This window comes from Panthera onca, chromosome B1 (assembly GCF_046562875.1).
Source record: "Panthera onca isolate mPanOnc1 chromosome B1, mPanOnc1 haplotype 2, whole genome shotgun sequence".
NCBI lineage: Eukaryota > Metazoa > Chordata > Mammalia > Carnivora > Felidae > Panthera > Panthera onca.
In genome coordinates this window covers 61554957-61580173 of record NC_138342.1, presented here as the reverse complement: position 1 = coordinate 61580173, position 25217 = coordinate 61554957, and the positions used below count along the sequence as shown (strand labels likewise).

At 36.2% G+C, this 25217-nt stretch overlaps 1 protein-coding gene across 2 annotated transcripts in view; it reads left to right on the top strand.

Annotated features, from left to right (window-relative positions):
• Positions 1-24342, top strand: part of NUP54 (nucleoporin 54) — a 30342-nt gene extending 6000 nt beyond the window's left edge. For both annotated transcript variants that reach the window (XM_078446013.2, XM_078446014.2), the window contains 9 exons: positions 6568-6794; positions 8558-8745; positions 9494-9690; positions 11320-11374; positions 11813-11906; positions 17089-17196; positions 21137-21256; positions 21534-21644; positions 23671-24342. In XM_078446013.2, the coding sequence (XP_078302139.1) occupies positions 6568-6794; positions 8558-8745; positions 9494-9690; positions 11320-11374; positions 11813-11906; positions 17089-17196; positions 21137-21256; positions 21534-21644; positions 23671-23799 (1229 nt within the window). In that variant the 3' untranslated portion in view covers positions 23800-24342. The remainder of the gene's footprint in view (positions 1-6567; positions 6795-8557; positions 8746-9493; positions 9691-11319; positions 11375-11812; positions 11907-17088; positions 17197-21136; positions 21257-21533; positions 21645-23670) is intronic.
• The last annotated feature ends 875 nt before the right edge of the window (positions 24343-25217 follow it).

The window sequence follows — 25217 nt, the reverse complement described above, 5'->3', positions numbered from 1 at the left end:
CACTTTTCTTAGGTAACTTGATTGATTGGCTAAAATTCATCCTACTAAAGTTATTCAAGATTAGTAGTTATTAAACATAAATTTAAGGAATTGTCTAGCCAAAAGGACAAAGATAATAATAGTCTCAGAATTCTTTCTGGTATTCTAATTATTCCTCTTTTCTGTTATCTTCCTGCAAAAATAGAAAGTTTGTTGGAAATCCAAGTACTTTAGGAGAAGAAAGGGAAAGTGAAGTTTTTTTCTTTTGAAATTTTCTTTAAAATAATATCTCTCTAACTATCCATTACTGTAGTTAAACTTACTTTGGTTAGGAAAAATGGGAAGTTGAATTTGGTGCTATTCATTTGTATAATGAAAGGGGCTTATTCAGTTATGTAGCAGCCACTTACTGACTGTATGTTTGTATGTCATGCATTGGGTATATAAGGTTGAAAGCCACAGTCCCTGCTTATAGTCTACAGGGAGGTAGAATAACGAACATTTAATTAGAATAATAAACTCCAAGTTATCAAAAATACACATATGTTTGAAAGCACTAAAACAGACCCATACAAGGTACTATGGAATACAGAGGAAGAGCTGAGTCTTGAAAGAATTAGTTGGATAAAGTCAGGAAAGGATATTCCATGTAGAGGGGTAACTGACAGAAGCATCAGTGTATGGCATAGCATGATGAATTTGGGACCTGCTGCTGTAAGGAGTTTTGAGCTTAATCTGCAAAGATTATGGAGCTGTTGCCTTACTTTTCAAACCCCTGCTTGTATGAGGTGCTTGCTGTCTGTTCCATCTGAGATGTGTTTAATTTCAGTTACCTGCTGACTTCCTGGACAGTACCTCTTATTCAATGAAAACTTTGGCAACTGGCTCTCAGTTTTGCTTTTCTTTTCAACTTCTGTCTGGGTTATTTAAACATCACATGGCTATATACTGAGATAGCCATGCCATCTAACTTTTATTCCAGAGACTTCTTCCATTTCACTTAAACCATACTTTTTACCCTGGACCTTGGCAACATCTGAAAATGTTCAGAATCACTAATGTGAACATCCCACAACCTATTCTTTTAGCCTGCCTTTTTAACTACTTCCAGTGTAGCTATTCCTAGACCTCATTAGGAGCTTTAGACAGTGACATTTTCGTTTAGACCATTTTCTATTCTTCCATCAGCTTCTTGTCTATACTCTCTAATTAGCTTAGATTCCATAGCCTGCCATTTCAGTCACTGATTGGCAGTATGCTAAACTTCTTCGTCATTGTATTATGTGCCTGAGGGGGAAAAAAATCCAAGCTGGTGTAAGCCCAACTGTCTGTCTAGATACTGCTTGAGAAAATCACATAATACAAAGGATTAAATAGTATCTCTAAATTCTTTTTTTTTTTTAACATGTTATTTTATTTTTTGAGAAACAGACCATGAGCAAGGAAGGGACAGAGAAAGAGGGAGACACAGAATCCAAAGCAGCCTCCAGGCTATAAGCTGTCAGCACAGAGCCCGATGCGGGTCTTGAACCCATGAACGCAAGTTTGTGACCTGAGCTGAAGTCGGACGCTCAATCGACTGAGCCGCCCAGGCTCCCCCGTTAATTTTTTTTTTAATGTTTGTTTATTTTTGAGAGAAAGAGAGCGCAAGCGGGAGAGGGGCAGAGAGAGGAGACACAGAATTACAAAGCAGGCTCTAGGCTCTGAGCTGTCAGCATAGAGCCTGATGTGGGACTAGAACTCAGGAACCATGAGATCATGATCTCTGCTTAAGTTGGACACTTAACCGACTGAGCCACCCAGGCGCCCCAGTACCACTAAATTCCTAATCGCTGACCTAAGTTGGGGCCTCAGCACTGCCTGGTAATTCTACGAAGTTTCTATTTTGTTTTTATGTTTATTTATTTTGAGAGAGAGAGAGCACACACGCAAGTGGGGGAAAGGCTAAGAGAATCTGAGGCAGGCTCTGCATTGACAGCACAGAGCCTAACATGGAGCTCATCTCATCAACTATGAGATCATGACCTGAACCGAAATCCAGAGTCCAACATTAACCAACTGAGCCACTGACGCTCCCCAGATTGCTGAAGTATTTTAAAGCAAATCCCAATATGTCCCTTCACTGTCACTTTACTATGCTTCTCTCTTTAAAAATATGGGCATCTCTCCAACTTGCTATTAATAATTCCTTGGTATCCTCTAATACCTAGTTCTTAATCACATTTCCATTTATGTTTCATTGAAGTTTTCTTCAGCTGGTTTACTCAAATAGTGATCCAAACAAGGTCTCCACATTTATTTTCTTGTTGTGTCTCAAGTTTCTTTTTAGTATAGAGTGTTCCCTTGCTCCTTTTTCCCCCCTTCATGAATTGTTGGAGAAACTGGGCCACTTGTCCTATGAAATGTCCCCCATTCTAGATTTGTATCCTTGTAGTATCATTTAACTTTATCCCCCACTTTTCTGGTTAATGAAGTTAGCTTTAGGTACTTTATATTCAAGTTTGACTTTTTGGCACAGATACTTTGCCAGTTGTGCTACGTGCTTCATACTATATCACATTGAAAGTTTTTTTCCCTCTTTTGGTGATGCTAAGATTGATCTTTGGGTTCAGGTGGTGACAGCCAATCTGTCTTGTAAAGTTCCTCATCAGTCTTTAACCTAATGGTTTCATTCATTGATGATCATTGCCTCAGTCAGTTATTTTATTAGGAGTTGCAAAATGGTGATCTCCCATTTCTGCCCTCCCTTCTACACTAGAATTCTTCCGTGAAACAAAGGTTTTCTCCCCCCAGGCGACTGTTTGGTCACCCTGAAATAGAATTTGTATAGGAAGAGTAGGCTAAAAATTTTTTCTTTAATTTTTTTTATTTTAGAGAGAGAGTGCGAGCGGAGGGGAAGGGCAGAGGGAGAGTGGGGGAGAATCTTAAGCAGGCTACACGCTCAGTGCAGAGTCCAACACAGGGCTCTATCCCATGACCTGAGCTGAAATCAAGAGTCAGATGTCCAGCTGACTGAGCCACCTAGGCGCCCCTAAAAATTCTTTTCAATTGACAGTTTTTATAAGAAGTTGTTGTTGGCCTGATTATTTCCAGTGGTGTCCAAGGAATTGAATTTTAAGTTTTTGATCTTTACTTTTAAAAACTGTAATTTTGAATGCATGAGTTTTCATAAATTGACTGTGCTTGAGTTGGTTGCATTCATTATTCTTTTTGATGCTCAAATTATCACAGTTTTGGTCAATATGAGCCCTTGAACAATACCCTGGTCTGTTATTTCTTACCTTATTGTTTAGTACTCCTTATTGCTTCCACTGGTTCATCTTCCCCCTCCTTTTTGCCAGAGGTTTGCACATGCTGTTCATCTTTGCCCCTACCTCATGGCTTGGCTGACTGCTTCCTTTAGGCCTTAGTGAAATTCTAATGGAGCAGTCTTCTCTTGTCTCCCTCCTCCCCCACCCGACCCGACTTGATTAGCTCCCTCATTCAGTACTCTCATAGCCTCTGTATTTCTCTAAGGAACTTACCACAATTGTAAATATTTGTTTGATGTGCTGAGTTTGTTCACCATGCTGTCCTTAGTATTTAGCTCTGTGTCTAACATTTAGGGGATACTCAGTAAATACTTGTTGAATGAGTGAATGAATGTATGTTATCAAAGATAAAACCAGATGAGACTATGTATTGTGAGGAAATCTAAGGAAGAAGAGCATTTCCTAGGAGGATGTGTGTTCAGTGAAAGTTGAAGATTTTCTTTGGGAGCTAAAGGAACAATCTACAGCATGAGGACCCTGAGAAGGTAGAGAGGTATGAGAGGTCTAATAATGCTAAGGGGTTGAAAAGAATGTATTGAATTTTATAATTTGAGTTCCTAAGTGCCTTCCAGTGAGTGAACTCTGAGTAGACTAGTGTGGTTGTAATCTAGTGTGAAATGTAAAAAGGCAGCTAAATGAATCAGTACAGATCATAGTTTATCTCATTTAAAAGTTGAGGAGATTGGGGCGCCTGGGTGGCTCAGTCGGTTAAGTGGCCGACTTCGGCTCAGGTCATGATCTCGTGGTCCGTGAGTTCGAGCCCCACGTCGGGCTCTGTGCTGACAGCTCAGAGCCTGGAGCCTGTTTCAGATTCTGTGTCTCTCTCTGTCTCAAAAATAATAAATAAACGTTAAAAAAAAAAAAAAGTTGAGATAAAACCTAGGAATTTCTTAGCCAAGGCTACAATAAATACAATAAATATTGAGCTTATAATACCAGGATTCAAGTCTTGTGGCTTCTAGTCCAGTTCTTTACAGTGTTTATATGTGCCCATTTGGGAATTTATACTATTCATCTAGGGGGGTAATAGTAGCCCCTCTCTAGCCCTGTAGAGGCCCCAGTGACCATATGGTACTTAAAATCTTTAGACCTGAAAGAAACTTAACTATCATCTAATATAGTGGCCCTAAAACTCAGATCATTTTGGTAATATTTTCATGATTTTTCTCTTACCTACTTACCATTTGTGTTATTAAGAATTTTCTTTAGGGGCATCTGGGTGGATAAGTTGGTTAAGTGCCTGACTTCGACTCAGGTCATGATCTCACAGTTCGTGAGTTCGAGTCCCATGTTGGGCTCGCTGCTGTCAGCACAGAGCCTGATGTAGGGCTCAAACTCACAAATTGTGAGATTATGACCTGAGCCTAAACTAAGAGTTGGATGCTCACCCAACTGAGCTACCCAGACTAGGTGCTCCTAGACTTGTTCTTTGATAGAAAGTGAGATAAGCAGATGTGAGGCATTAAAGGCATACTGGCATCCAACCTAGACTTTTTAAAACGTATTATGAGAACAGAGAAAGACAGATACCATATGTTTTCACTCTTATGTGGATCCTGAGAAACTTAACAGAAACCCATGGGGGAGGGGAAGGAAAAAAAAAAAAAAGAGGTTAGAGTGGGAGAGAGCCAAAGCATAAGAGACTCTTAAAAACTGAGAACAAACTGAGGGTTGATGGGGGGTGGGAGGAGGGGAGGGTGGGTGATGGGTATTGAGGAGGGCACCTTTTGGGATGAGGACTGGGTGTTGTATGGAAACCAATTTGACAATAAATTTCATATATTGAAAAAAAAATTAATAAAAACAAGGAAAAGTAAATATAGGGCAAGCAACAATCTTTGCCACATCTAGTGCCTAGTGGTGAGCATATTACGGACACTCAAATTCTTCTTGATTGATTAAAAAAAATAAAATGTATTATGAGATAATTAAAAGATATTTTTTTGTTAGGTGAATTAGTCCATTTAGTGACTCAGCTGTTGCCTGATAGCTATAATTTCATGTTCTGGGGATATTTGTCTCCCACTTTGGAAATATTGATCTGATCTAACAACTTCACCCATTTTGTTGGAGAAATTGTACCCCAGAGAGGTTAAGTGACTTACCCAAAGCTATATAACCTGCTAAAGCTTTAAAAAAAAAATTTTTTTTTTTAAGTTTTTTAATTTATTCTGAGAGAGAGCACATGAGCAGGGGAGTGACAGAGGAGACGGGAGAGAGAGAATCCCAAGCAGGCCCCGCACTGACAGTGCATAGCCTGATATGGAGCTCAAAGTCACAAACCCATGAGATCTTGACCTGAGCTGAGATCAAGACTCGGACAGTTAACCAACCAACTGAGCCACCCAGGCGCCCCATGACCTGTTAAAGCTTTTAGTTTAGAATCTTGATGATTAGTTCATTTGTTCTTTTTGTTATATATTTCTTTGTTATGAGAGAAGGAAAAGTGATTAAGTTGATACTGATAAAACACTGATATAATGATTCTTGCTGCTTGTTTCCTCCAATTTGTGTTTATTATACACATTTAATAGCAATAAAGGTTTAAAAAACAATTCCACAACTTCACAAACTTTACTTTTCCATTTCATATCCGTATGCATTCTTTTTTCTTTTTTTTTTTTTTTTTTTGGTGTGGGTCTAATATGGATCTACCTTGTATACTGGTAATGGAATTACTTGTATGAAGAAGATAATCATTAGAAAAGCAAGTTAACATTGTAAGGATTGTCCTAGTATATTAGTTTCCTAATGTTGCCGTAACAAAGTATCACAGACTTAGTGGCTTAAAACAACACAGATTTATTAGCTACAGTTCTAGAGATCAGAGATTGAGAAATGGGTTTCATTGGCCTAAAATCAAGGTGGTGGTAAGGCAACTTATATACATAAACCCTGTGTTACTTCTTCAGGCTCCAGGAGAGTATCCATCCCCTTGCCTTGTCCAGCTTCTAGTCTTTCTCTCCATTTCTTGGCTTATAGTCCCTTCCTCCATCTTCAGACCTCACTTTGACTCTGACCTCACACTTCCCTCTTTAGAACCTTCATGATTGTGTTGAGCCCACTCTGATAATCTGGGATAGTCTCAACTCAGTCTCTAAATTTAATCACATCTGCAAAGTTTCTTTTGCTGTGTAAGGTAACATAGGTTCTGAGGATTAGGATGTGGACGTTGTGGGAGTGGGGGAGGTGGTGGGGGGGTATTATTCTGCCTACCATATCTAGGTTCTGAATTGATTTTTTTTCTTGAAATACTAATTATGGGGTACACTTTTAGCATTAGGTGGTCTCTTCAGTCAGCCTACACAAGCTCCTACCCAGTCCAACCAACTGATAAATACTGCAAGTGCTCTTTCTGCTCCAACACTGTTGGGAGATGAGAGGGATGCTATTTTGGCAAAATGGAATCAGCTGCAGGCCTTTTGGGGAACAGGAAAAGGATATTTCAACAACAACATTCCACCAGTGGAATTCACACAAGAAAATCCCTTTTGCCGATTTAAGGTATTAGTACTTCTTTTGATCCTTACTTGAAGAGTGTGTGTAAGAGAATGTAGTGTTTGGATTAAAATAATACCAAGAAAACAATTGCTTGGTTTTTAGCACTCCTTGAACACAGTACAGTTATGCTTTTGCTTTAAAAATATAGAAGTTATTAAAATGAAGTGATTTCTTACATATATGTGATTGAAGGTGACCAGAATATGACTGAAGGAAGGTGTGATTAGAATATAACTTAAAACTGAGGAAAAAGTGTTAACAGAAGGGGAGTGGTCTGCTTGGCATCTATAAAGGGGAGACCCAAAATTAGAATTTAGTGGTATTCATCCAACAGTGTCCAGGAAAGTACACCCTAACCAGCAGACAGAAGTAGATGTTCTGTTTGGCATGTATAATTCTCTTGGCACTATTACAGCTGGATGCTAAAGCCATTGAAACAGTGTAGTCTATTTTCTTTCTGATTCCTTGCCTACCAAACAACCTTTTCATTTGAATTTAACTTCTCAGAGATTCTGTTTCATCAGCTAGTGAGAGTATTTAGGTCAACTTGATGGTGTATTTTTCATAACAAATTAATGTATTGCAATCCAGTTTATAGTTCAGCCACTTTGGCAAAAAACCACACAAACCCACTTTTTTGCTGCCTATGTCAGTCACTAATCAATATGTACATAAGCCCTTGTTTGGAGCTGCAAGGCTGAGGATCAGACCCTTTGAACATGGTTAAACAACAAAAAGTGACTAGCTTACCTTATTAAAGAACATCTCTTTATCTCATCACTTTAACAAAAAGTTTTTGAGTGTTTATAGTTGAAATTTTAATACTTTTGTTTAGTGAGAGCTATACAGTGGACATTTTTTTAAATCTGATATATAACATACATACGGTAAAATGCAAACTAGTGTAGAATGAATTTAAATTAAAAAAAAATTTTTTTAGTGTTTATTTTTATTTTTGAGAGAGAGACAGAGCATGAGCAAGGGAGGGGCAGATAGAGAGGGAGACACAGAATCCGAAGCAGGCTCCAAGCTGCCAGCACAGACCCTAATGTGGGGCACGAACCTGTGAACCTCGAGAACATGACCTGAGCCGAAGTCAGATGCTTAACCACTGAGCCCCATTTTTAAATTATTTTTTTAGAGTTGCATAAGTGGTGACCAAAGAGAAGACTTCTATCTAAAAGAGTGCTTAGAAAGCCATGGTTCGTCATATTTATTATTATATTAAAAACTAACATGCTTCATAAAGTTTTGTATTACATGAAACTATAAAATGAGGTAGATAGTCCTTATAATATTTTTAAATTTGACAGTGTTATTCTACTTTAGAAGTATTTATGTTCAGTAAGTCATTTTTTTATATATCTAAAACTTAGTTTAAGATCCTGTAAGTATATAGTAAAATAAATTAGATCTTGGTCCATGACTTTTGCAGTTACTTTTACAGTTACATGCAGAATTGTTTCATCAGAGTTCAGAAACACCCAACGATAACAAATATCAAAGTTTTTCAGAGGAGAAAGCTATTTGGTTACTCTGTTGGAGAGGAAATTTAAATTTCACTTTAAGTTTATATTATTTTTGGTTAAAATAGTTTCTTTTTATAATTGTGTGATGCTATAGGGCACAGAGTGGTGGGAAGAATCATTATTTCCTTCTTTAGCAGACATTAAGCTGTTTTCCTTGTTTAGGCAGATATTTAAGATATTAAACATCTGATTTAAAATCTACATATTTTTGATATTGTTTATTTTGTCATTCTACAGGCAGTAGGTTATAGTTGTATGCCCAATAATAAAGACGAAGATGGGCTAGTGGTTTTAGTTTTCAACAAAAAAGAAACAGATATTCGAAGCCAGCAACAGCAGTTGGTAGAATCATTGCATAAAGTTTTGGGAGGAAACCAGACCCTTACTGTAAATGTAGAGGGTATTAAAACACTGCCAGATGATCAGTAAGTATACATTAGATGTACTATTTATTTCTATGTGCCTGCGTCCAGAAAGAGTGATCAACAGTGTTTTTGTTGATAAAACACAGATTAAATCTTAGAGCAGAATGTTATTTCTCAGCTAGTGACCATTCAGTATTGACAGCAACATTTGTTTAAAAACTTTTTTCTTAATCTTGGAGTTCTTAACCCACAGGATGCTAATAATTCCTTAGATTTTCCATTCAGAAACAGGAAGAAACATTAATCATGGCTGTATGCAAATCAAAGCCCACAAAGATGTTACTGGAAAGTGTGATTACTATTCATGTCCATTCATGGCTAAATATGACTGACTTCCCTTCCCTTGTCTTCTATATAATTTTCATACTTAGTGGCGAAAACATTTACTTGAGGATATTTTGGGTTAGAAGAATTATTATCAGTGAGATATAATAACTGAGATCAGATAAGCTTCAACAGAATCTCCAAAGTACTTCTCAGTTCTGGAAGATATAGGACTTTGCAGCTAAGCAAACCTTTTACAAATATATGTCTGTCTCATTTTAACTTTATCATTTAGGTTGATTTAGAGGTGAACTTGTGAAGTAAGGGTTCTTTATTTTCCAAGATTTAAGAAAATGCTATTTTAATTCTCTTCTAAAACAACGATCTTTGAATTCAAGTAGCACCTTTCTAAAATCACATGCTGTAGTGATATTTGGAGCTATGAGTTGTGTGCTGTTTTATAACTTAATTATTTTTCCCCCAGGACGGAAGTTGTCATTTATGTTGTTGAGCGTTCTCCAAATGGTACTTCAAGAAGAGTTCCAGCTACAACACTATATGCCCATTTTGAACAAACTAATATAAAAACACAGTTGCAGCAACTTGGTGTAACCCTTTCTATGACTAGAACAGAACTTTCTCCAGCACAGATCAAACAACTTTTACAGAATCCTCCTGCTGGTATGTTTTAGAATCACAAGAGTTGAGGAAATGATAGATTTAGAAACATATATGCTTCCTCTATTTTGGGCAATAGTAGTTGGTTATTAATAAAATCAGTGTTTATCATGTCTGCTATTTTGGGACATAGTTTTGAATGTTTTCATTGTACTAATTCATTGTCGCTTAGCTTTTTTTTTATCATGGTTAATATGTTTGTTAGAAATTTTGGGAAATGTTGAACTAAAGAAAAATAGTCCATAAGCTACCCAAAGGTAATTCACTTTTAATATTTTTTTTTTTCTAGCTTATTTGTTGTTCTGAGTATTCAAGTAAAATATGTGTTCTCACCATAAAAGATTGTAGATAGCATAACTAAATTGAGTATATGACCTATATGACAGATCCTTTTTATCTCCTTTCCACAGAAACCGCTACTATTAATAATTTGTTGTACATGTGTATGTACATGGAAGTGCTAAAAAAAAAAAAAAAAAGGGATTCTGCACTGTACATTTACTGCAACTTGCCTTTCAGTTACAGTATTTCTTAGCACTTTCCATGTTAGTACATGAAAATATTCTTTTTAAAATCTACATGGAATACCACGGATGTACCGTACTTCACTTCTAAGTCATTTCCACCTTTTCTTATGATATTAACATCCTTGTAAATATGTCTTAGAACATGTGGATCTGTATTTTTTTAGAATAGATCCCTGGTAATGAAATTTTTGAGTCAAGATTGAGTATATTTTATGTATTGTTAGATACAAATTGCTCTTCAAAGAAAGTTGTACACATTATAACACAAAGGTGTTTCTTCTCATTTTTAATTTTTCTAGTATTTTCTCATTTTGATTTATTTTTGCCTACAGTGGAGGTTGTCAGTCTTTTTAATTTTGCCACTCTGATTGGAAAAACTTAATACTTACTTTGATTTGTATTTCCCTTATACAGTAAAATTAAAGCTAAGTAAAATTGATTACTAAGTAACAAAGTATGTTTTACTAAGTAAAACATCTTTTTGTATGTTTATTAGCCACATGTTTGTATCTTTTATGAATTACCTATTCATGTCCTTTACCCATTTTTTTTTATGTTTATTTTGAGAGAGTGAGCATGTGTGCAAGTGGAGAATGGGCAGAGAGAGGGGGAGAAAGAGAATCCCAAACAGGCTCCCACTCATAGCCTGGAGCCCACTGTGGGGCTCAATCCCACCAACCATACGATCATGACCTGAGCTAAAATCAAGAGTTGTACGCTCAACTGACTGAGCCACCTGGACACCCCTGCCCATTTTCTGTTAGATGTTTTTGTCTTCCTTTCTGATTTATAGGAACTCTTTCTATATCCTGGAGGGTAATCTATTTTCCTATAGGTTGTAGGTATTTTCTTTCAATCTATAATATTTTTTTAAGCTTTATCCTACAAAAATTTTCATTTTTGTAATGGTTATATTTGAGAGTCATTTTTTATCACAGCTTTTGAGTTTTTTGTCTTACTTTTAAGAAGGCCTTTCCCATACAAATATGAAAATGGAGAATAGCTTTTATTTTTTTGATTTTGGTTTTGTGTTTTTGGTTTTTGTTTTGTTTTTTGTTTTGTTTTGTTTTGTTTTTCCAGAAAAAAAAATTTGTCTTTTTGGTAGGTGTTGATCCTATTATTTGGGAACAAGCCAAGGTAGATAATCCTGATTCTGAAAAGTAAGTATATCTTCATCTTGTTTTCATATAAAAACTAATATTTGCTACTAGGGAAGCCAACAAATGCCAACTATTAATTACAATTCCTACCTTTGAGTTGAATTTCAGTTTCATTGCTTTTTAAAGAATGTTCACTGGTAAGGCAGTGTAGTGTAGTGTAAACATTGAAATCTGAGTACCAGTCCCCTAATTATACTTGCTTTTAAAAATACAACTTCTGACCGAACTTTATTTCCTCATTTGTAAAATAAAATAAGGAGGTTGAATAAAATCATTGTGATTTAACATGATTGATTTCATAGTCCTTGATCTGCCTTTGAACCCTAGAAATGTATTGTTAAATTATGTGGATGTTATTATGAAAACCCTAATTTCTTATACTTTGTAATAACAGTAAAAGGCTTAAGGTATGAAAATTAACCAGTTGGATTTCTTCAGGTTAATTCCGGTACCCATGGTGGGTTTCAAAGAACTTCTTCGAAGACTGAAGGTTCAAGATCAGATGACTAAGCAACATCAGACCAGATTAGATGTAAGCATTTAGCTTCATTCTCTGCTTCTAGGAGTAGTAAAAGAGATTATAGACACTTATTTTGACCATGCACATTACCGTTTTGTTTTACAGGGAAACAAGATAGTGTACACTGTAAGTTAACAATTACAGTTTTGTGCAAGTACTTAATATAGAGCCTCCAAAATATGTAAATCTTATTTGATACATTTTAACAATGAATTTAGAATTGTTAGCATTGCTATTAGTTTGTAATTTCCATTTCGAGCCAGAGAATGCATACTTTCTTAATTAAGCAATTATATTTATGAGGCCTTACCAAAATGAAGGCTACAGTTATGATTCTTTATGTTGGTGTAGTATAATTGTAGATTGATGAAGCAAATTTAAATTACTGAATGCTTAAATCTACTTAATGTTTTAGTAAGTAGACCTAGTAATCAAATACTTAAAGGTTCTTAAGGGTTACCTCCACATTCTCGTATGTGGAAATCCTGATAACATATTCATTCAGACTGAATAGTGAAAAGCTTCCTGCTTTATGAAGCAACCCATTTCACTGTCAGCTAGCTCTGATAAAAATTCTCTTTCTTACATTGATCTAGTATCTGCCTTGGTATAATTTATACCCTTTTTCCCTGGCATTGCTTTGTAAGCGATAGCTGTGCTTCCTGTGATAGCACTGTAGATATTTGAACATTGTTCTTTTGAACAATTCTTCTTTTTTAGTATTCCCTTCTCTGGCATGTAAATTCAAGCATGTTTTTTGTTTTGTTTTTTAAGTTTATTCTGAGAGAGAAGGAGAGAGAGAGACAAAGTGAGTGGGAGGGGCAGGGAGAGGAAGAGAGAGAGAATCCCAAGCAGGCTGTGCACTGACAGTCCCAATGTGGGGCTTGAACTCCCGAACCGTGAGATCATGACTTGAATTGAAACCAAGAGTTGGACGCTTAACTGACTGACCCACCTAGGTGCCCCCAAGTCGTTTTTCATGTGACATGATTTCCAGCGCCTTCATCATCTTAGGCTGGACACACTGAATTTATTCCCATCACTTTTAAAATGAGTTACAGTAGTACTACAAATAGGGTTTGACCAAAGTTCTTCAAAGTAAGACCACAGAAGCTATTACTTGCCTTTAGTTTTGTCAGTCTTGGTAGAGGTTTGTCAATTTTATTGATCTTAGTAAAGAACCAAGTTTTTGGTTTCGTTGATTTTTTTTTTTTTCTGTAGTACTGTTAGTAATTTCATTAATCTCTGCTTTTAACCATTTCCTTCATTCTGCTTGCTTTGGGTTTTTCTCTTTTTCTAACGAGACCTTTCCTTTCTAATATAGCACTTTAATGCTGTTAATTTCCTTCTAAGCACTGCTTTACCTCAATCGTGCAAATTTTGATAATGTTATAGTTTAATCTCCGATGCATTAAAGATATTTTCTAATTTGTGGAATTAGAACTTAGAATTGTGGAACAGAACTCCACACTTGTGGGAGTTCTGTTTGACTGTTGGATCTTTTTGACTAATAGATTATTTTAGAAGTATGTTTCATTTCCACATCTTTGGAAATTTTCCTTTTACTCTCATTGATTTCTAGTCTAGTTAGTTCTATTATTGTCAGAGAACTTTGTATGATTTGAATTTTTTTAAGGTGTTTAACCCACATGCCTTTGAATAGAATGTGCATTCTGCTGTTCTGGGTGAAGTTTTCTGTTAGTGTCAGTGAGATCCAGTTGGTTAATTCTTCAGTTCTACTATATTGATTTTTCTGTTTAGTAGTTCTATTGTGAGGGTTGAAGTCTCCAGCTAGAATTGTGGGTTTTGTCCTTTGCTCCTTTCAATTCTTTAAGTGATTGCTCTTGGGCCTTTCTCAGTGGATGGAAGGTGGTGGTAATGGTGTTGGTGCTTTATCCCCCGGGGCACATTTGGCAATGTCTGGAGACTTCTTTGGTTGTTAGAACTGGGTGAGTGCTATAGGCATCTACTGAGATGAGGCGAGGGTGCTGATAAACATCCTACTGTGTACAGAACAGTGCCTCTGCGACAGTTATCTGGCCCAAATCAATACAGTGGTTCCCCCCTTAACCGCCATCTGGAAGCAGATGATCGTCCTGATGAATCATCGGGTCAGTAGTAGCCTAATGCTGTGTCACAATGCCTGTGTCATTCACTTCACTTCATCTCATCAAGTAGGCATTTTATCATCTCACATCATAAGAACAGTAGTGCAGAACAATATTTTGAGAGACCACATTCATGTAACTTATTCCAGTAGATTGTTATAATTGTTCCATTTTATTGTTAATCTCTTACTGTGCCTAATTTATAAATTAAGCTTTATCAAATATGTGCATGTATAGGAAGAAACATCCTATATATAGGATCTGGTACCATCCATGGTGTTAGGCATGGGGGTTGTGTGGATGAGGGGTACTGCTGTAGTACTGAAGCTGAGCAAACCTCTAGATATTACAGTGTGTCTCCTCCATCGGAACTAAAAGGCTTTTCTTGGAGTTGTCAGCATTATGCTCACTTGTCAGTTTTGGGCTTTGTTGAAACCTGTGGGGTGTGCCAGAATTGGGGGAAATGGTAACCTCACCCACCAGTTCAGTGGTACTTCAGTTCATGTCTCCTTCCCCAATCCTCCTGCCACTATTTATTTTTCAAATAGTTGCCCGTGCAGTCTAAGTTTTATAGCTATATTCAGTAGGTGAGATAAGAGTGGCATATACTAAAGCCCATCTTGTCCAGAATCAAAATTTTTCCTATCTTGGGGTACCTAGGGGGCTCAGTCAGTTAGGCTTCCGACTCTTGATCTCAGCTCAGATCTTGATTATGAGGGTCGTGAATTCAAGCCCCACGTTGGGCTCCACACCGGGTGTGGAGCCTACTTTAAAAAACATTGTTGGGGGACGCCTGGGTGGTTCGGTAGGTTAAGCATCTGACTTCAGATCAGGTTATGATCTCATACTTCATGAGTTCGAGCCCTACATCGGGCTCTGTGCTGACAGCCTGGAGCCTGGAGCCTGCTTCACATTCTCTGTCTCCCTCTGCCCCTCCCTGGCTTATGCACTCTCCCTCTCATAAAAATAAGCATTTAGAAAAAGTTATTCCTATCTTTTCCTAGTTTTTATGTTGGATTTATCCTTTCGTTACTGAATTTCAGGAGTTCACTGTTTACTCTAGATTTTAATCCCTAGTCTGATTTAAATGGTACAGATGTCTCCTACTTTCTCACCTCTCTGCCAACTCTGCTTTTTTGTGTCCTCAGTTGAACAGAAATCCTTAATTTTAACATAACAATACCCACTAGTTTCTTGCCTTGTTTTTCTTCTTGGGATTTTGCTCAAGAAGTCATTCTTCAATCCAAGGTCTGAGAGTCTCCTACATTATTTTTCTGACATTTTATTTAGAGTTTAACCTTCCACATTGGGGTCTTCTGTCTTCATGGAGTTTGACTTTGTACAGTAAGTGGTATGAACCCAACTTTATTTTTCTCTAGTGGGTCAAGTTTGCCAATGTCATCCATAAATAATACCCAGTGTTATTTTACCCAGTGATTTATCAAAGCAAATTTATCCAACCAAATTCCCATATATGTATATGTTATCTATTCTGTTCTTAAGTCAGTTTTACCTTTTTCTTTTTTTTTACGTTGTGGCTTTGTAGTGTATCTCAATGTGTGGTAGAGTGAATCTCTGATCTTTGTTCTTTTCAGAGTTGTTTCATCTTTATGGATCTTTACTGTTCTGTAACAGTCTCAGAATCTATTTGTCAAAATGCTAGAATTTTAGTTGAAACTGCATTAAACATATTTGTAGAGAACTGAATCTTAATAAATTATTCCATTATGAACACACTATGTTCTTTTACTCACTGAGGTCTTTACTCATTGAGGTAGTCTTTTGAAACAGTTTAAAAAACTTTTTTCTTGAGGTGGGGGGAAGGAACAGAGAGGCAGAGAGAGCATCTTAAGCTGGCGCCATGCCCAGCACAGATGCAGGGCTCAGTCTCACAACTCTGAGATAATGACCTGAGCCAAAATAGAGTCAGATGCTTAAGTGACTGAGCCACCCAGGTGCCCCTTAAATATTTTCTTTAAAAACCTTGTGCCTTCTGGGGCACCTGGGTGGCTTACTCAATTAAGCTTCAACTCTTAATCTTGGCTCAGGCCATGATCTCACAGTTCATGCTTTCAAGCCCCACACCAGGTTCTGCACTGACAGCATGGAACCTGCTTGGAATTCGGTCTCTCTCAAAATAAATAAACTTTAAATGAAGAACTAATAATTTTAAAAACCCTGTGCCTTCTTTCTTGGGTTAACTCCTTAGATTGTTTTCGTGTTTGTGAATAAATACTAAATGGCAACCATTTCTACTTTTCTTAGTTATTGTTGGTTGAGAAGACCACTATATTATTCTTGCGTCTGGAAGCCTGTCAACTTTTTAAAACTGGGGTGGAGAAAGTGCCTAGGTTATGTAATGTAAAACATGGCCACCTAATTTTGTTCCTTCAGCATGACCTGTCACTGGAAAGTTCCCTTAAAAGGCAGTGGACTAAATGTCTTGCACAATCTTCTTCTTACCCTCTTTTCTTACAACATCTCAAGGCAGTGCCACAGAATGATTATGATAGGAACGGTTATGGGATTCAGGTTGGGTAGCTTTAATGAAATGAGTTTTTAACTCTGTAAGGTTAAGACTTCTGTTAAGGCAGAACAGTAACGATTTCAGGCCAAAGAGCAAATCCATGATGCCAAGGCATAAAAATGTATTAGGTTGTATAATAAATATTCTTCCTTTCCCCTCCACTTTGATCACTCTGTCTAAAATATTCAGCACTTAATACTGGACTATACTGTACTTTTCAGATTGTCTGTTAAGGCCACTCCTGGATGTGACTTCATAGATACTTTTTCCATTCAGGGCCTGGTTGTTGGTCCTATACCTCAATATTTTTCAAGTATACACTTATTTTTCTATACACTTTGCCTCATCACTAAATTTCCTAGAGCTCTTAAGAAGCCTTTGAATGGTACTTTTTAATTTTATGGGTGCATAGACGGGAAGAACTATAAAGACAGATGTAGAGGTGTTTATATTTTGAAAGATGAATCTCCGTCTCCTCTTAGAATCAAATTTTTCATATAAACCTGATAAATATTTGTGATGTTTATACTCACCTTCAAAACTTTCTTTTGAAAAACAGATCATATCTGAAGATATTAGCGAATTACAGAAGAATCAAACCACAACTATGGCCAAAATTGCACAATACAAGAGGAAACTCATGGACCTTTCCCACAGAACTTTACAGGTAGTAATTTGGAATTTTTTTGAACATCTGTAAGATTATATGTGTGATAGTGCCGGATAGAGAAAAACACACTGAAAGGAAGGAATAGTAATTTGAAACTGTAAGTACCAAACTTTCTCAGTAAAATCTAGAAGTCAGATGAGAGGTCTCATAGGAGTGGGTGAAGAAAATAAATGTATTCTAAAATTCACATCTTATTGAGAGGGTAGAAGCAGTGAAGAAGTAAATCATCTCGGAGCACAGAAAGCATATATCTAGTTCTCATAAAAGTAAAAGAAAAATATTTGATTTTCAGTGCTAGAAAAGGGAGTATAACTATTAATGAAACGGCCAGATGAAAAAACAACAGTGGAACTTCAAAATTAACAAGAGGGAGTAAAAGCATGAATAGCAACAAAAACTGAAATTTTAAACTATCATGAAAACAGAAACATTAGGTACCAGAATCAATTGAATATATCAAGAGCTGTATGCAGAATAAAATTTGTAGCATTTAAGCTTTCACTTAAAAAAATTTTTTTTAAATGTTTATCCACTTTTTGAGAGAGATGGAGACTGAGCATGAGTGGGGGAAGGGCAGAGAGAGAGGGAGACACAGAATCAGAAACAGGTTCCAGGCTCTGAGCTGTCGGCACACAGCCTGACGTGGGGCTTGCACCCATGAACTGCGAGATTATGACCTGAGCCTGAGCTGAAGTCGGACACTTAGTTATCATCCTTAAAATACAAACGCAAAGAATAAGGAACTGGTACTTATCTTAAGAAGTTAGAAAGACTCTCAAGAGAAGCCAGTGAGAGAGAAATACAGATATGAAATAAGTGAAATAAAATTAATCATAGTACAGAGAATAAATCGAAAGCTGTTTCTTTGAAAAGATCTTTGAAATGGCTAAACATCTCATGAGGAAAAGGAGAAAGGAAACATTACTACAGACAACAGAACAGAATGAGAAAATACTGCATGCAATTCAGGACAACACATTTGGGAGCTAGAGAAAACAGATTAATTTTGGTGATTTCAATTTTGCTAAAAAATCATCTACATAGGTGCAAAAATCTTAAATGGACAAATATATAAATGAGAAACTTCTTAAAGATCAACCATGGAAAAATACCAAGGCCAGATGTTTAACTGCTTAACTTTGTCTAACCACTAAAGAGCTAATTCCTTTAGACAAAAGGAAAAATCTATAGACCATTTCCCCATTTAAAATCACTTTGAGATATAATTCACCCACCATACATTTCAGTGTATATAGTTCATTTATTTAAAGTGTATATAGTTAGTGGTTTTTAGTATATTTAGTCTGTGCAACATTGCCACAGTTAATTTTATGACATTTTCCTCACCCTAAAACAAAACTTTATTCCTTTTAGCAGTCACTCCCCATTTCATCCCAAAACCCTGTCCAAGCAACCACTTTCTGTCTCTGTGGATGTGCCTATCCTGGATACTTCAGATAAATGGCATCAAGAGATGTAGTCTTTTGTGACTGGCTTCTTTCATGTAGCGTAGTGTTTTTAAGGTTCATCTGTGTTGTAGCATGTAGTATTACTTCCTTTTTATTGCTGAATAATACTCCATTACATGAAAATACCAATATTCATCAATTCATTAACATTTTGGTTGTCTCCCCCGTTTGGTTCTTAACATATGTTGCTATTAACATTTGTGTACAAATATTTGCGTGGACGTGTGTTTTCATTTTTCTTGGGTACCTAAATCTAGGATTGGAATTGCTTGGTCGTATGGTAACTCTGTTTAACTTTTGGAAGAATTGCTGAAAACTTTTCCAGAGCAGCTGTGCTACTTTACATCTCTGCTTCTGGTACCCCCAAATAAAATCTATTCATGTACATTTCTAATAAATAGAGGCAGATTATGCTAAGTGAAAGAAGCCAGATTTCAAGGCTACAAAAGGCATGATTCCATTTATATGATGTTATGCAAAAAGCAAAATGAGAGACTGGTAACAGGTCAGTAGTTGCCAGGGGCAGGTAATAAAGGGAGAGCAGTGACAACAAGGAGTAGATGGAAACGTTCTGTACCTTGATTGTGGTGATGGTAACAGGATTTTGTCAAAATTCATAGTAACTGAGCACCTAAAATGGGTGATTTTCTTACATGTGGACTACACCTCAATAAATGTGACCAAAAGCAACGTAAATGCATAAAGGATCCAACTATTTATCAAATCCTAAAGGAATATACTGTGATGAAGTAAGGTTTATTTCAGGAATGCAGGGTTGGTTTTATAACAGGAAATCTATCATAAAGGAAAAATATAGAGACTGTTACCAAAATGAACAGCAAATATTCAAAGAAGCAAAGCATTAAAATCCCATTCAGAAAGTAATCCCCCCCACCACCAGAAAAAGTAATATCCATTATCTTGGAGTTTTCATAAATATAACAAGGTAATTAGGTAACTAATATAAACATTGGACAAGATTAAATTGTCTTTTTGCTGATGGCACGATTGTAATATCTAGAAAACTCTTACGAGAAAACCAGAGAATGTGGTTAAAATGGCTAGATACAAGATAAATGTACCCAAACCAGCATACCATTAGTGAAAACAGGAAAATATTGTGATGTAAAAATTGTAAGATACTTAGGAATAAATTTTTGAGGGAAGTACAAAATCTGAATTCATCTTTACAAAATGACGTATAAACCATATTTAGATGAGAAGATTCACTATCCACTTTATAAAGTTTGAAAATAATTTCCAACTTTTAAAGACTTGATCAAGAAATCTTTCAGTTCCTCAAGAAGGATAAGTGTTTTCAGAACAGCTTTTGGGGGAACAAAAAGGAAATAGTGAAGGGGACTTGCAAGACTTTAGAACCTATCTTAAAGGTTCTGTGACAAATCAGTGTGGGACTGGCATAAGATTGGACAGTAAAGATAAACAGAATAGAGAATCCAGAAATAGATGCCAACTACATCTTCATGCTTCATATGATGAAGGTGGTATCTCAATTCAGTTGGTTTATTTAATAAATAATGCTAGAGTAACTGGCTGTCTGGGAAAAAAAGAAACTGGACCTCTGTATCATACCATAGACAAAAATAGGTGGATTAAAGATTTAACTAAAAAATTTATGAAGCTACATGCTTGACTGTAGACATTGGAGAGATTTTTGGCCAGAAAGCCAGAAACTATAAAATAAAATTGGCTAATTAGAATTTTGCACAGCAAAAGATATCAGAAGCTATTTGTCAAGTCATGTGACAGATACCAGAAAAAGAAAATTGAATTTGCAAATGGTGATTATTCGTACTATACAAAGAGATTGTTTTTTTACCAAAAAACTCACAGTATGGGCAAAAAATGTGTAAAGGCAGTTCATAGAAGAGCAAATGCAAAGTAGTTTTTGACTATTAAAGGATGCTCCTTTAACTTTTCAGGGAAGTACAGATTAGAGAAGAAATGTGAGCTCCATTCACACTCGTCAGTTTGGGGAAAACTTAAATAACTTCTTGCTGATAGCATTGTGGGGAAAAGGGTACTCTCATGTGGTTTATGAATTTAAATTGTAAAACAATCTAGCAGCTTCTGTTAGACTGAAAACACGTGCTTTTAAACCCAGCGGTCTCATTCTTGGGGGTCTAGATCAGTATCTCTCTATAAAAGTTTATTACTAGAAACAGAATATATACCCCTCAATAGGAGGAATAACTGAATAAATTATTGGTTATTAATGCATGACAAATTATGCAGTCATTAAAAACAAATTAGAGGCATGTCAATATTCTAATGTAGATTGCCTAATAAAAATGGACAAACCTAATCCAACTCTCAAACTGTTAAGATTCCTACTGTAAGTGTATTCAGCTGGTTTCTTTCAACAAATAACTGTAAGAAAATTACTTGCATAACTAAAAAGAGACTCATGATTCTGTTGGTATTGTTGGTGGATTTTCTTTGTATAGGTCCTAATCAAACAGGAAATTCAGAGGAAGAGTGGGTATGCCATTCAAGCTGATGAAGAGCAGTTGCGAGTTCAGCTAGATACAATTCAGTGTGAACTGAATGCACCTACCCAGTTTAAGGTAGGCATTTATAGGACCATAGAGCTAGAATTTGTCAGTCTTCAAAAAGAGGAATTATGTATACTTTTATTAAGTATTTTGTTCTCTTTAATCAAAACTTTTTTAAAGTAGATTCTTAATGATGTGGTTTTGGCTTACGTTAATGTTTCACATAACGTACAGAGGGAGAATTACACAACTTTATAAGAGTAGTACCCATCCTTTTAAAAGAAAAAATTCTCTTTTAGAAGTGGTTGCTGTCATTAGCAGTTGTAATTTGACTCGGTCTTATTTTTAGGGCCGACTAAATGAACTGATGTCCCAAATCAGGATGCAGAATCATTTTGGAGCAGTCAAATCTGAGGAAAGATATTACATAGATGCAGATCTGTTACGAGAAATCAAGCAGGTAAGTGCACTAGGGCTAGGGTGCACATTTTAAAAGGAGAATTCACTTCACATCTGTTAGGCTTGCTATTACCCAAAAGAACAGTAAATAACAAGTATTGACAAGACTGTGAAGAAAACAACTTTTGTGTATTTCTGGTGGTGATGTAAAATGGTGCAAGTGCTGTGGAAACAGTTCCTCAAAAAATTAAACATCTAGCTGATACATGATCTAGCAGTTCTGCTTCTGGATATATACCTAAAAGAATTGAAAGCAGGGACGCACATATGTTCTTAGCAGCAGCATTCACAATAGCCAAGATGTCGAAGCAACTCAAGTATTCAAAGACAGATGAATGGATAAACTAAATACAGTGTGTATGTACGTGTGTATATATGTGTGTGTGTGTGTGTGTGTGTGTATACACACACACACACACACACATCGTGGAGTATTATTCAGCCTTAAAAATGAAGGAAACTAACACTCACTACAACACAGATGAGTCTTGAAAATGTTACGCCAAGTGAAATAAGCCAGTTTAAAAGGATATAGTATAATTATATAGTACACTTATACAGTGTAATTCAGCTCATAGAATGGTCGTTGCCAGGAGCCTGAGGGGAGGGAGAATGGGGAATTAATATTTAATGGGTACAGATTTGGGGAAGATGAAAAAGTTCTAAAAATACAGATTGTAGTGATTTTGCATAATGTGAATATACTAATGTTACTGAACTGTGTGTTTTTAAAAAGGGTTAAGATGGGTATTTTTGTGTTTTGTATATTTTATAATAAAAGATGAATTCAGTTAGTGGAGGCACCACAGTTCCCTACACCCTGCTACTCAATTTGTAGGTGGCAACAGCAACACACGAGAGGTCATTACAAATGCATAATCTCAGTCCTTACTCCAAACCTACTTAATGTACATTTTATTAAGATCAGAGTGATTTGTATGTACAATTTGAGAAGTAACTGCTCTGTCCTCTATGCCCAACCTGTATGTCACATATAAATTGTAAATATGTACCAATCATTGATCTCCTCAGCCCTCAGGGGACCCAGGTGGAGGTTGGGGTGGCCAGAACCCCTCCAACTACTTTTAGCTCATCTGGTGTGAAAAGTTTGGAAAGTACTGCTCTAGTTTATTTTCCTCAGTATAACTACAGATTGATTTAATGAAAGCTGTCTAACCAGTGACTGTATCTAAAGGTATTAAAATGGTAAATTTTGAGGAACATCTTAGGGCTGTTGTCATGGCCTGGGGCATTTTTAGATGGTTATAATTGTCACCTACAAATCCAGTTTTATTATGTGCTTTAGAAGGGATATTGCTATATTATACAACTAAAATCCAGTTTGGCTCCTAGGTTTTTGGGACATATACATCCACCTGACTATATTCCATTGTAAATAACTACAAAACACTAGCTGAGAAAGATTCCAGTATATTGATAGAGTGATTATGCAATAAAGTTTCGAATAACATGAACACTTGTTTTGGGACTGGATCACAGCTCATCACCTAGTTTAGGACCTTGAGCGGGTTTCCTACCTGCATCTCAATTTTTCTATCTGTAGAGATGCTGTAATGCATCCCCAAAGAGTGCTTAAAAAAATTTTGTTACTACCCATGAAGCTCTGAAAACTGCTTTAACACTTGGATGCTTTAAAATGTTAGCAATTGTAGTTCTGTTATCATTATATACTTGGTACTTCAAAACATGAAAACTTTTAGTTTTCAGAATTATTTTGCTAGTCCTCCATATCTGAATACCTTCTTGCATTATATTTTAAAAATCTATATCTTCTGTACAATTTCTATGGAAAATACTGTTCATTTTTTTTGGTTTTGTTTACTATAGGTCATAGAAATGTGTTAGCACAAGCTGTAGTATGAAATGTTTTAATATGCATGTCCACTCTATTTAGAGCAGCTACCAAGTGCTGTATTGCTAGTAAAATAGTGAAAAAGTCCTTTTTCCTGTGCATAGTGTGCAGTTTAATGGCTTAATACATTAATATATATTTTAATTCCTTCTAGCATTTGAAACAACAACAGGAAGGCCTTAGCCATTTGATTAGCATCATAAAAGATGACCTAGAAGATATAAAGTTGGTAGAACATGGATTGAATGAAACCATCCACATCAGAGGTGGTGTCTTTAGTTGACAATTCACAAACTTATGTTAAGGGTTTGTGAAATGTATCTTCTTGCAACATCAGGCCTTCCTTAAGAATGAAACCACATGGAGGGGAGAAAAAGAAAATCCTCTCCTGGCTTTTGAGGAGGCTACTGTCAAATTATTTTCATCAGATCTGAAATAACATCCACTTCACAGCTGTTCAAAGATAGCCTTTGAAAGATTCATACCTGAAAGCTGTTACTGTAAAAGAGAAGTACATAATTACGAAAAGTATGTGCCGCTGTACATTTGGACAACAGCATTATTCTTAAAACTAATCAGTGTTTAATGATTATTCTCCATTGAGCCTGTACTCTGCTTTCCATAGCAAGTAAATATGAAATACCTACTTTGCACATAACAAAATAAACTGTGTAACTATTTGGCTGTTGGAGCTTTGTACTTCAGAATGTAAATGTACGTCAGTTTTTATATATTTGTGAATTCATCTGTGGGAGGAGTAAAGGAAATCCAAGAGTATTTAATGATTGTGGTTATCTTTTCATCCTATAAAGATTTGAAAATATATTTTTATATTATTTTACTTATTTGGAATTTACAGAACACACTTAAGCAATTAGGATATAACAGAATTACATTTTATCATTTTTGCAACTTTTTTTGCTTTTTAGATCTTTATTTCTTAAAAAAATGATGAAAACAAATAAATTCTTGATTGTAATTACTTTTATATAATTCTGTCTGATGCTTTATTTGGCTCTCCTCACAAGTATTAAATCATAACCGCAATTTAAGAATTCTAGTCTTGAGTTTGATTTTTCCCTCCTGGAAAATGTATCAATGCTGACCTAGTTTGACTAGGTTATGGCAAGTAAAACTTATTTCAAGTATCATCTATGGTAAAGAATCCCCTGGGGCACCTGGGTGGCTCAGTGCAGTTGAGCATCTGACTTTGGCTCAGGTCATGATCATGCGGTTTGTGAGTTCAAGCCCCCCACATCCAGCTCATTGCTGTCAGCCTGTCAGTGCAGAGCCAGCTTTAGATCCTCTGTCCCCCTCTTTCTGCTCCTGCCTCTCTTGTGCTCTCTCAAAAATAAACATTAAAAAAATTCCTTAATGTATCATTCGGAACTGAAAACACTAGAAAAATCTGAATTAGACATCATGATATGAAATGATTTTTTTTTTTTTTAACATTTTGAACAATTTCTGACTACAAACTTCACCCCTGGGCTGTATGTTGACCCCTCTTGTGGTGCTTCAACTTTTCATTTCTGTCGTGCTTTGGCTTGTAATGAGAAGTGTTTTGAGAAATAGCCCCATGAATCTTGCCACACTGTGTTTATGGGGATGGTGAGGGATATGATACTTATCAAGAGGCCATCCTCTCAGATCTCACTGAAGGAAGTTCTGTCCAGCTGTAAACTAGGTTAAAGATGTGTA